Source organism: Girardinichthys multiradiatus, chromosome 13 (genome assembly GCF_021462225.1).
Source record: "Girardinichthys multiradiatus isolate DD_20200921_A chromosome 13, DD_fGirMul_XY1, whole genome shotgun sequence".
NCBI lineage: Eukaryota > Metazoa > Chordata > Actinopteri > Cyprinodontiformes > Goodeidae > Girardinichthys > Girardinichthys multiradiatus.
In genome coordinates, this window is record NC_061806.1 from 32,510,357 (window position 1) to 32,522,538 (window position 12,182).

The 12,182-nt window shown below is 37.6% G+C and overlaps 1 protein-coding gene, 1 pseudogene and 2 gene segments (V, D, J or C); 1 reads left to right on the top strand and 3 right to left on the bottom strand.

The window, feature by feature from the left end:
• Positions 1–1,002: 1,002 nt before the first annotated feature.
• LOC124878721 lies at positions 1,003–2,844 on the top strand (annotated as a pseudogene).
• Positions 2,845–3,067: 223 nt separating this feature from the next.
• LOC124879216 lies at positions 3,068–3,730 on the bottom strand. The segment is given in 2 exon segments: positions 3,068–3,509; positions 3,640–3,730. Coding segments are annotated over 2 exon segments (360 nt in total).
• A 1,548-nt stretch (positions 3,731–5,278) lies between these two features.
• On the bottom strand, positions 5,279–6,433 carry LOC124879205. The segment is given in 2 exon segments: positions 5,279–6,134; positions 6,242–6,433. Coding segments are annotated over 2 exon segments (384 nt in total).
• Positions 6,434–6,957: 524 nt separating this feature from the next.
• LOC124879197 (pro-opiomelanocortin-like) lies at positions 6,958–10,339 on the bottom strand. The gene is made up of 3 exons (XM_047383631.1): positions 10,123–10,339; positions 9,805–9,932; positions 6,958–8,519 (listed from the first exon to the last, which is right to left on the bottom strand). Exons 2-3 carry the CDS (start codon positions 9,919–9,921, stop codon positions 8,001–8,003), a joined length of 636 nt encoding a protein of 211 aa, XP_047239587.1. The 5' UTR covers positions 9,922–9,932; positions 10,123–10,339; the 3' UTR covers positions 6,958–8,000.
• Positions 10,340–12,182: the final 1,843 nt, after the last annotated feature.

Sequence of the window (12,182 nt, forward strand, 5' to 3'; positions counted from 1 at the left end):
TTGATAAAACACAGTGGACCAACACCAGCAGCTGACACGGCACCCCAGACCATCACTGACTGTGGGTACTTGACACTGGACTTCTGGCATTTTGGCATTTCCTTCTCCCCACTCTTCTCTTCTCCAGACTCTGGCACCTTGATTTCCGAATGACATGCAGAATTTGCTTTCATCCGAAAAAAGTACTTTGGACCACTGAGCAACAGTCCAGTGCTGCTTCTCTGTAGCCCAGGTCAGGCGCTTCTGCCGTTGTTTCTGGTTCAAACGTGGCTTGACCTGGGGAATGCGGCACCTGTAGCCCATTTCCTGCACACGCCTGTGCACGGTGGCTCTGGATGTTTCTACTCCAGACTCAGTCCACTGCTTCCGCAGGTCCCCCAAGGTCTGGAATCGGCCCTTCTCCACAATCTTCCTCAGGGTCCGGTCACCTCTTCTCGTTGTGCAGCGTTTTCTGCCACACTTTTTCCTTCCCACAGACTTCCCACTGAGGTGCCTTGATACAGCACTCTGGGAACAGCCTATTCAGTTCAGAAATTTCTTTCTGTGTCTTACCCTCTTGCTTGAGGGTGTCAATAGTGGCCTTCTGGACAGCAGTCAGGTCGGCAGTCTTACCCATGATTGGGGTTTTGAGTGATGAACCAGGCTGGGAGTTTTAAAGGCCTCAGGAATCTTTTGCAGGTGTTTAGAGTTAACTCGTTGATTCAGATGATTAGGTTCATAGCTCGTTTAGAGACCCTTTTAATGATATGCTAATTTTGTGAGATAGGAATTTTGGGTTTTCATGAGCTGTATGCCAAAATCATCCGTATTAAGACAATAAAAGACCTGAAATATTTCAGTTAGTGTGCAATGAATCTAAAATATATGAATGTTACATTTTCATCATGACATTATGGAAAATAATGAACTTTATCACAATATGCTAATATTTTGAGAAGGACCTGTATACTTTGTGAAACAGATTTTCCAAGATCTTTTTCAACATTTTACAAATCATAATTTATGCTGCAATCTGCAATCCTACGGGTACATCTTAGTGAAATGTAATGAGTGTTCTGTTTGGCAGATTAAAAGTATACTTGATAAATAAAATAAAAAAACCTTTAAGCAGATATTAAACATGCATTTCACTTATCATTAAGACCACTTTTGTGTATTAAAACGTTTTGTTTGTCATTGGTCCTATGCTACATTCTAATTTATTAAATAACATTTTGTGTTTTCATTAGCTTTAAGCAGAAAATCATCATATTTAACAGAAAGAAAGCCTTGAAAACATCTGTCTGTGTATTTAATCTATATAATGTGTTTCACTAACTAAGTAGCTGAAATAAATAAACTTTTCAATGACATTTTAATTTATTAAGATCCAGTTGTAAATTAAATACTTTAACTGATATATTAATAATAATCATTATGTTTACAATCCAAGCTACATGTTCTGTTGCTTTATTTTCATACTACTTAATAATATTCCACAAATAACAAATGTTTTGGTAAATATGTTTGTGTCGGAGTCAGAGAGTCGTGTCTCTACAGTCAGAGGTTTTTGTACGACGCCTCAATCAGTTTGTATCACTGTGGTTGACGTTCAGTGGAGGAACCAGACTGGATGTTGGAAGTAAATGTTTAATACATTTAATATTAAATGTTATATAGTGATGTCATTTGTCTTTGAACCAAATGTTTTAGTGTCTGATGAAGAGAAATGTTTCATTGCAGTAAGTTTTAATTGAATATAAACATTGATCATAGTGAAGAACAACTGAGGTAAACTTGTTAGAATCAATGAAATGTTGTTGAAACTATAAGAATAGTAAATAGATGTATATTAATAGCAGTATGATAGTTATATGTTTAAAATTGGTTTCAGTTCATTTGACTTTTTAATTTTATCAGAGATTCAGCCAAGCTAAAGAGATCATAGTTATAATCTGTGTTATTATAATAGAAGGTATTATTTTAAATCTGGTTTTTTTTCCAAGCGCAATTTTACTCTAGATGGAAAATATTTCATGCACCAAAACTCTTTACATAAATTGCTCCACTAAACATTTTTTAGAGCTGTAAATTTTAATTTGTAAATGATGATGCAGCACAAGTACTTTATAAATGTGGAAATTTACAATTTCTTAAAAGCATATTAGACTTATTTTAGGTTCAAGTTATTCTTCATGGATTCTTGTTGATTCATTTAAAGTAAAGTTATGAAGTTTCTCTCTGTGCTGATATGCATGAGAGGTTTGTTGAAGCGAAGTGAAACAATGTGTCTCAGTAACATCTGGCAGAAACATTTTTAGAAAATCATTGGTGTTTGAGAGACAGCTTTTTAGTTTCAGTTCTCTAACCTGAATGGTATCTCCTAGGTGACACTCGTCCCACCCTGACAGTGCTGCCCCCCTCCAGTGAGGAGCTGCTGCAGGGGAAGGCCACCCTCATGTGTCTGGCCTACAAGGGCCAGACACATGAGACAAGAGTTTGTCCTGGAAGGTGGACGGCAGCAGCAGCAGCAGCTGGGAGCAGAGCAGGAGCCCCGGGGTGCTGCAGAAGGACGGCCTCTACAGCTGGAGCAGCACCCTGAGGCTCCCTGCGGACCAGTGGAGGAAGGTGGGCTCTGTGACCTGTGAGGCCACCCAGGGCTCCTAGACTGCAGTCACAGAGTCCCTGAGGAGAGACCAGTGCTCCCAGTCCTGAGCTGATTCATTTATTTTTTAAGGTTTTATTCTGCTACAGATTTCTTGCTTTAAAGATTTTTGTTGGACTTCATTTTCAGAATCTCTGTTAGTTGCTCAGAAGCTCAAGTTGTTTAAAAAACAATAAAATACAAATCATGACTCTTGTTTTGTCTTCGAATTTATTCAGATTTAATTAGCCTTAAATTGTCTTCTTTATGGTAATCTTAAATAAAAAAAAGGTTTCCAGTTTTCTTATCACTGACTTAGTGCAGCATGTTTGTAGAGATAGATTGTTTCCACTGAAGGGGAACAGCTGCTGGTTATTGTTAATATTATTATTAGGCCCAATTATGATGAGCTGTAGATCCTGCTCATTAAGTTATACATCATATAAAAAATTATTTTAATTGATAAATACATTTTTTATTTTGCAATCTATGAACATTATTTTATGTTCATCTTCTGCTTCAGTGCAGCTGTGGATCAGTTCCTCTGCAGCTGAGGGAGGTTTTTGTACCACGTTGTATCACTGTGTGAACGGTGTGCTGTAGTCCTGCTGACAGTAATAAACTCCTGCATCTTCAGCCTGAACTCTGCTGATGGTCAGAGTGAAATCAGTTCCAGACTGACTTCCACTGAAACGATCAGAAACTCCAGGCTGACTATTTGATGTCCAATAAATAAGCAGTTTAGGAGCTTCTCCAGGTTTCTGAAGGTACCAGTCTACCTCATTGCTAACATATTCACTGGCTTTACATTTAATGGAGACAGTCTGTCCTGGAACAACAGACAGAGATCCTGGAGTCTGACTCATGATTATGTCTCCTGACGAACCTGGAAGAGTAAAATAATAAAATGATAAAACATGAAGCAAAGAATAATGAAAGTCAGCACTGCTATGTTGGTGTTGCTTCATCATCTTGAAATAGCAATGAGACCAAGTTTTTTAGCTTAAGAATCTCACCCTGAACCAGGAGCTCCAGGGTGGTCAGCAGTAGAGTCAGTAACATCTTCATTGTTCTGCTGGTGTGTCAGTGACTCTGAAAGACCTGGACAGACACTGATCAACTCTGACCTCTTTAACAACTGGGAGCAGAGAGGCAGGACTCATATGCAAACACACAGAGTCAGTCACATGGAGCTCAACTCATAATGCCTCCTTTTCACTGCTGAAAGATTTTGCCTACATATCTTAATCTCCAGTTCCAGCTCCATGCCAGGCTATTTCCTCCAATCTGCTGAGAGAGCAGCACCACAGTTCAACTCAAATATTATTCATACTCCAGGCTAATTTAATTTAGAATTTATTTTCAACAAAAACCTTTTTATTTGTTGTTGGAGTTAATACAGGCATCTGTCAAAAGACAAATTGACAATGTAAAAGGGGTATTTTCTAAAAATAAAAAAAATAAAAAACTTTCTTATTTGTATGTCATTAACAAAATTCACATTTCAAAACTATTTATACTATTTTTAGGTCTATAATGTTTCAGCACATTGTAAGACTGTTTGTTTTTTGGGGAAAAAAGATATGTCTTGAGGGATTTTATTTAACCTTGTGCTGTTAAAGATAACAAAAAATTAAAACATAAGAAAATGCCTAAACTAGAAAAGCACTCAGAGAGCACAGACATCCTCCAAGGCTCCACATCACCACTGTTGGGGATTTTCTTATTAAAGTTGGAGAGAAGACAACTCATTAACAAGAGAAAGACTCGACTTTGTCTTTATACGTTTATTCAAAGGCATACAGCGTTTGAAGACCCTGTCACTGAGCTTAGTCAGTGAAGTAGAGCCCCGAACAGTATTTACAGACAGTATTTTATACCAGTAAGTGGGTGTTATCTCAACTTAAAAAGAGTTTGGAAATACAGCTCCTAGACCCCACCACAGGTCAGAGGTAACCAGGTTATTTATGAGGGCACCCATCTACCATCCCTTGAGATATAACACTTCAGGGAGTGTTAACCATAAAACTCCTGATAATGAATTTAGAGCCCTTCTCCTCTTAAGTAGCCAAACACAGAGGTCAGAGAGGAGAGAGGTAAAGGGACGTTCAGAGCATTAAAAGAATTTTCCCATAACACCACCAAAATCTAATAATCTGTTTCTTGTCCTAATACGCACCTTGTCTGAAAATTTCAATCAAATCCGTTCATAACTTTTTGAGACATTTTGCAAACAGACGGAAAGAGGGACAGGCGGACAGACAAACGCAGACAAAAACATTACCTTCTAAGTGGAGGAAAATAGAAATTGTTAACGTCAAAAGATGTTCCTGTTTATAAGCAAATGTTTGGAAAGTTGAGAACAAATAACCGATTAACATCTAGTTAGGCAGAATTATAACACTTTTACCACAGTTTTTATATTATTTCTATTTAAATCCAAACTCACTGAGATACACAGGTTCTATTTATTGCTATATTTATTTATGACCACAGATTATTCATCTAAAAATGTGTCAAATGTATGGCTGTTAAAAGTGTCCGATGCGACAGAACCTTCAGCCTGAACTTTATTGATGGTCGGAGTGAAATCAGAGTTTTATCTACTGCCTGTGAAACTATTTAGAGACGCTGAAACTCTTCTGTTGGCCAAATAATGAACATCTAGAGAGTTTAATCCAAGCTGATTATTGTCCATTTTCTGGCTCATAAAAAGTTACAGTTTTAATTTCTGTTAAAGTAATGTGTCCTGAGGAGAAAATGAAGCCAAAACAATTGAATCATTGTTTCAATAAACTATAGTCAGAACTTCAAAATTTCTGTTCAGCCAAGAGAGTTAAATCTTCATTAAGTGATTAACGAGTTTTCTTCATGTTTACCTAAATGATGACATTTCATTTCAATCTTAGGTTAAATTTTACCTTCAACAACTAGCATTGTTGTTCCAGTTGTATTAAAATATTCAAACTTTAAAGTTAACCCAACGCTTGCTGCAAAACCAGCAATAAATTCAAACGTTCACTATTCATGTGAATGTATTTGTGAGGAAAGGATATCAGCTTGAAATTATTGTTATTCTGTGTGTGTCTGTGTTTAGTGAGCTGTGTCAGTGTCTGTTGTAACATCCAGCTGGAGTTTCTGTTCAGTCACACTGAGGGGGGTTTTTGTATGACTGTTTTTCACTGTGTGAGGAGCTCATACTTGTTCACATCAAATTCTCCCTTACAGTAATAAACTGCAGCATCTTCAGCCTGAACTCCACTGATGGTCAGAGTGAAGTCAGAGTTTGATCCACTGCCTGTAAAACGACTTGGAGTCCCTGATTCTCGAGTGCTAGCATAATAAATGAGAAGTTTAGGAGTTTGTCCATCTTTCTGTTGGTACCAGGCTAAACGGTGGTTGGTGCTCGAAACATAAACATTCTGTCCAGTTTTACAGCTGATGGTGACAGATCCTCCTAGATCAGCTCTCACTGCTGCAGGCTGAGTCACTGTGACCTGGATTTTGGACTCTGAGGACAAAGAGACAAAAACATAAAGCAGCTTCATGGTTTTGTCGGCTTCATTTCAGAGGGACAGATGTTCATAGAGGAGAGGAGTTTGATTCTCTGGACTTTACCTGTGAAGCAGCAGCAGAGGAGAGTCCAGATGAGGACGCAGATCAAAGTCATGTTTTTGATGAGGAGGATTTCTGTGTCTTCTGTTGTGATGAAGGACAGCTGTCAGTCATCCAGTGTTCAACTCTCAGGACTATAAACTCTCCCAGATCACTGGAGCATGGTGCTGCTGATGCAAAGTAGCTCTCTATGGAAATGTTCTGAATAACGTAACGAGGGACTTCAGGTTAATAAGACGTTGCTTATAGTCAATAACTCAACCCTTTATTCCACTGTTATGTATCAAAAAATATTTGCAGCATTTTAAGTCAATTTTACTCTCATTTATGGAATACCCTTTTCTTATTTTATTAAACCATTCACAATTATTCACTGTTAGCATTGATTAGAAAAAGCTTTCTATTGGTATCTGTTAGGGTTAGGGTTTATTTCACGTATTTATATTTAAATCTGTGGAAATATGTTACATTAACAAATCATCACTATCTTCATCTTCTGATAAATTCCTGCCTAATTTTTTGATGTTAAAGAATGTGAGGCCTAATATCTTTCTGCATGTCTGGCAGAAAAACTTTTAGAAAATCTGTTGATACACACACAAACACACACACACATATATATATATATATATATATATATATATATATATATATATATATATATATATATATTCAGTGTTTTTCATTTCATGATCATAGTGCTCATCTTTCTCTCTTTGTAATATGTTTTCTGTTTATTTTGTTTTTCCATAGTTTACAGACATGCACTTCTATGTGGAAAGAAAAAAACAACATGCCACATATGTCTTGCTTGCAACTCTTTTTAAATCTTAATTACATATACAATAACTTTATGGATTGTAATCAAAAACATAACCTAACCCACCTCCACGCTTTTCTTTCTTTTATCCTCCAACATTTTTCAACTCTGACCATACATAGATAAGAAGCAGAGGCTGTAGTAAAAAAGATAAAAGCTAATTTGACAGAAATTCATATTTTCAGGCTTTATTTCTGTTAATGACATAGTGATACTGCACTGCACCATGCTTCCTGACTGGATTCATGTCAGACCCAAGTGTCTATGCCTAACCTTTACATTTGGACTACAAAAAGAGACAGAAAGGTACAAGTCATGTCTAACTGCTCCCCTCTTGTGGCCATATTAGGGATGACATGTGATTGTTTTTAAAGATTTTTGATTCATGAATCACAATTTCAACTTTAAAAAATGGCAGAGAAATATGATTTTTGATAGACAACAAATAATACACATGATTATTCTCTGTATTTTCATTCTTCAGATGGTGTTGCCTCTGCCGTCTCTTAATAAACGCTCTGATCACCAATCCAGAAGAGAAACACTTCCACCAATCAAAAAATAATTTACAGAACTGAAGCTTTCAGTTACATAATCCATAAATAGGATAATTATATTCATACACTATATTCATACACTAACCTGTTCTATGTGTTTCAAGTCTTTTCTCTGATCTTTTGTGATATTTGTATATCAGTACGTCTAAAATAAAAAGTTTCAGTATCAACAACCAGCATTATTTTCAGTTTAAAAGCAGTTTCTTGCAGAAGCTACATACTGAAAACAAACATTTGCTGCTGATGATAAATATGATTTCTCTCTCAAAAGAGTACATTATAAAAGCAACTGTGTTACATAGAAAGTTTTCAAACAATTCGTTTTAATATTCTGTTTTGATCATTTATTCCTCCTCTTCATCTTCTTTTCCTCCCTTCTTCTTCCTCACTTTGCTCTCTTCTCTTCCTCTCCTTCTTTGTTGATGACGTTTCTGAAGAGTGTGAGCAGCGGCCTCTTGCTGTGCTCCTCCCAGCTCTTCATGAAGCCACCGTAGCGTTTGCCCGCCACAGGGCCACTCCAGCGGAAGTGCTTCATCTTGTACGGGATGTCTTTTTTATCCTCATGCTCATTGGAGAGCTGCTCCGCTGCCTCTTGTGCCACCTGCTCTTCATCCACAGCTGCAGTTTTTTCCCTGGAAAGTTCCCACCTCCTCATCTCCCCAGGGAAAAACTCAGCTGAGTTCCCATCCACACTTTTGCCTTTGGGAATTTTCGCCTGATAACGCTTTTTCCCAAGAGGCTTCCCCCAGCGAAAATGCTCCATGGAGTAGGAGTGTTTGGCTTGAGAGGAGGAGGGAAAGGGTGAAGGAGAAATAAAGGCGGATGAAGGGGGACGCTGAAAGTGAGCCCTGCCAAGGATGGAGGTCTTCTCGTGGGGGTGAAATCCACAGAACTGGATACACTCCTGCAGGACAGTGGAGAAACCAGCAGCACTGAGCAAACCAATAATAAATGGAGGAAAATCAACAAATCTAATTCATCCTCTCTGACTTCTGTTCAGTGTACTTCCTGCTAACAGATTTAAGCTCCAAATACACTGAAAAATGTGTTTCAGTTTGCCATTCTTAACCTTTGTCCTTCACTGGTTTTGTAGTTTAATTATACAATTTTGAATTATGCATTTCTGTTGCTGGAGCTTGCTTACTCAATGGGCAACATTGCTATTTATGGGCATGTTGCCTGGTAAAACCATTGACCAGCATTCTGATGCTTCCTGTTGGATCTAAAGATTCTCGATTAATAAATAAACTCTGTGCCGAGTTGTAGGTCTGCAGATTTGTCGGCTCTTCAATATGTGTGTGTGACGATTGTTCTAGCTGCAATGTGACGGACATGATGGCCCTGCAGATGATAGTGAAGGGAGCGAGGAACTGTAATTTTTTTAATCTCCAGATGAGCAATGCCTTCCTGCTCACTTAGATGACCACATATCTTTTTTATTATCAAGCCAAGCTCAACAATTATTGGAGCAACAAATAAGTATATTTCTCAGAACATCATGTTAGTCTCTCACAACAATCATCCAGGTTACCCACTTTAGTTTCTTTAATTAAAACAATCCATCTCTAAAAGGTTGGAAGTCTGTAATGCTTTTATCCTGTCCAGTTCGTAAGTTAAAACTCCTTCCGTGTGTAAAGCAAATCTTAGCAGATTGTTCTTGAGCTTAAAAGGAAAATAGTTTTCTCATCTCACGTCTGTGAGATTCTCTGATGTCACAGAAGGAGAACTGTGATTGGTTATCTCAGACTCCATTCAGCTCTTTAATTGGATATTATGACGAAGGTTTGAAATTGATCCAAAATGCACTCTTGATTGGATTGTTTCCCACACGGTTTTATTTTCTGGTTTCTGGAATTCGGATGATAAAAAGAAAGAATAACCAAAAAATAAAAAAAGAAACGATCGGACCGGAACGTTGTCAGACTCCTCACATCCACTCCATTAACTTTTTGAGCTGCTTCATTAGGCAAAAGGTACTGGAGATCCATCAGAACCATCAGGTTGCTGCACAGCTTTCTGTCTCAAGCTGTTACATAGTTGAACATTTGGCAAGATTAGATACTTTACATGACCACTTTTATTTTATATGCTTTTATCTAGCTGCGCTGAACCTCTCTGGAAAGAGATTTAATTGTTTGGACCGAATTGGCCATAAGTTCATTAAACCAAAAGTGTTTGGTTGCATTTACCATCTTGCTGCTCTCAGAGCCGAGCTCCTGACAGCTGGGCCGCTCCCAGCAGCCACTGAGTGCCGCTTTGACCACGCCCACCGTTGCCGCAACCACCAATAGCAACAGAGGACGCATTCTTATGATTTCTGCAGAAGATTAACAAAATAAAAGCCTCTCGTTATGACCATGAAGTGAGGTAGAGTTCACCGTTAACTTTTTCAGACAAAAAGAACCATAACGCATATTCATATAACAGCTACCATCATAACTGTATATTATTTTAAATACTACAATATATAATAATAATAATAATAATATAATGATAATAATAATAACCTTTTCTCCTTGGTCTTTCTGCTCTTTGTCTTTCTGTTGTCCCTTCCACCAAAGATTTCTGTCTTTTCAGTTATTTTCTTCTGAGCGATCAATTGGCTTTATACCATTTCTGCCAAGGACGAGCAAACATACGCACAAACAAACTGACGTCATTGCGACTCCCTATCATTTTGTTAGTGAGGTCTGTAAACACAGACTACTTTGCAAAAGTGGACAACCAATTAAAAGTCATCCACATCTTTCAACTAAAACCACACATCACCATTATGATCCTCACTTACCCACCAAGAAACACAGTATATCCTGGTAATATACCAAAGTTCCACCAGGAGCAGAAGAATGAGCTTTTAGGAATATGCAAATTATAAAATATTATGGACTTAAGAAATCCAATTTATAGAAAAACCTAAAATCCCAAGTGTTGGTCATCATGTGTGCCACTTTGATCAGGAGTGGAAGAACCTAAAGGTCCACTCCAGCTGCAAATAATCCCTAAATAAACCAGCAGTATTCATCAAGATGAAAACATGTCTGGTGCTCTATCATAGGCTCATCTAAATAGTTCCAAGGCTGAAAATATAAAGCTTTGACTAAAAAAAACTTAAAGCATGATTGTGTATGGAGAGTTCATCATAGCTTCGTTATTAAAAAGTACATTAAAAAATAAAAAAATCTTTGTTTCGAATGTAAAGACTTTTTAAATTAACGGAAACAAATGTTTGGCTTTATGTCAGTGGCCATTAAAAAGGTTCAGGTTTTTGTTCTTTTTCTCTAATGGAACAATATGAGCATCTTTGGGAGACAGGCAGCTAAATATAAACCCATTAGTGCAGTTTTGGCCTTGAGCCCCTATTCAGTCCAGCACATATATAAGACGTCATGTTCAGGGAGCAAATACGGACATCAGTTTGCATCATAATAGTGCTAATGTTGTTCGCTAATAAGCGCAATCATGTTCAATTAAATTAAAAAATAATAATTGATCACAAAGAGAAATAAATTAACAACCCCAATTCCAATGAAGTTGGACGTTGTATAAAATGTAGGTAAAAAAGAATACAACGATTTGCAAATCCTGTTCAACCTATATCCAACTGAAAACACTACAAAGACAAGACATTTAATGTTCAAACTAATTAACTTTATTGTTTTTTTTGTTTGTTTTTTTTTGCAAATCTTCACTCAATTTGAGTTTGATGCTTGCAACTCTGGGACAGGGGCAACAAAAGACTGGGAAAGTTGAGGAATGTTAAAAAACACCTGCTTGGAACAGTCCACAGGTGAGTTGGGTAAACTGGAAACAAGTGAATGTCATGACTGGGTATCCCAGAAAGGCTCAGTCATTCATAAGCCAGGATGGGGCGAGGTTCACCACTGTTTGAGCAAATAGTTTCAGAGAAATTCTCAACATACAACTGCAAGAAATGTAGATATTTTATCATCTACAGTCCATGATATCTTTAAAAGATTCAGAGAATCTGGAGAAATCTCTGCATGTAAGCAGCAGGCCCAATAACCAACATAGAATACCCATGACCTTTGACCCCCCCCCCCCCAGAGGCCCTGCATCAAAAATATTTGCAAAAACCAAGGTTTATCAGTTTGAAAATTGAATATCTAGTCTTTGGTGTAGTCAGTTGCATATAGGTTGAACATGTTTTGGAAATCATTATATTCTGTTTTAATTCATGTTTTACACAACATCTAACTTCATTGGAATTAAGGTTGTTGCCAGGTTAAAGTGATATCTTTGACTTTGCTTTTTAAAGAACACTTTAAATAGCCTTCTGTCTGATGGAAATGCTCTTAATTTTCTAATATTTCAGCTATGAACAAGGACGGAGAACAAGTTGGGACAATAACAAAACATGGAAGAATGCATTCAGACATCGTACTCATACTCGTCGTCTTCCGTTTATCCGGGACCGGGTCGCGGGGGCATCAGACTCATCAGAGACGCCCAGACGTCCCTCTCCCCAGACACCTCCTCCAGCTCCTCCGGGTGGAGCCCAAGGCGTTCCCAGGCATTCAGACATTTTATTATATAATAAAATTGTTAA

Bases quoted from the DNA above. Each gene is read 5' to 3' on its own strand.
- LOC124879197 (XM_047383631.1), bottom strand. From the start codon at position 9,921: ATGCGTCCTCTGTTGCTATTGGTGGTTGCGGCAACGGTGGGCGTGGTC. The intron at 8,520-9,804 runs GTAAATGCAACC...ACTGTCCTGCAG, and splicing joins GCTCTGAGAGCAGCAAGATG to GAGTGTATCCAGTTCTGTGG.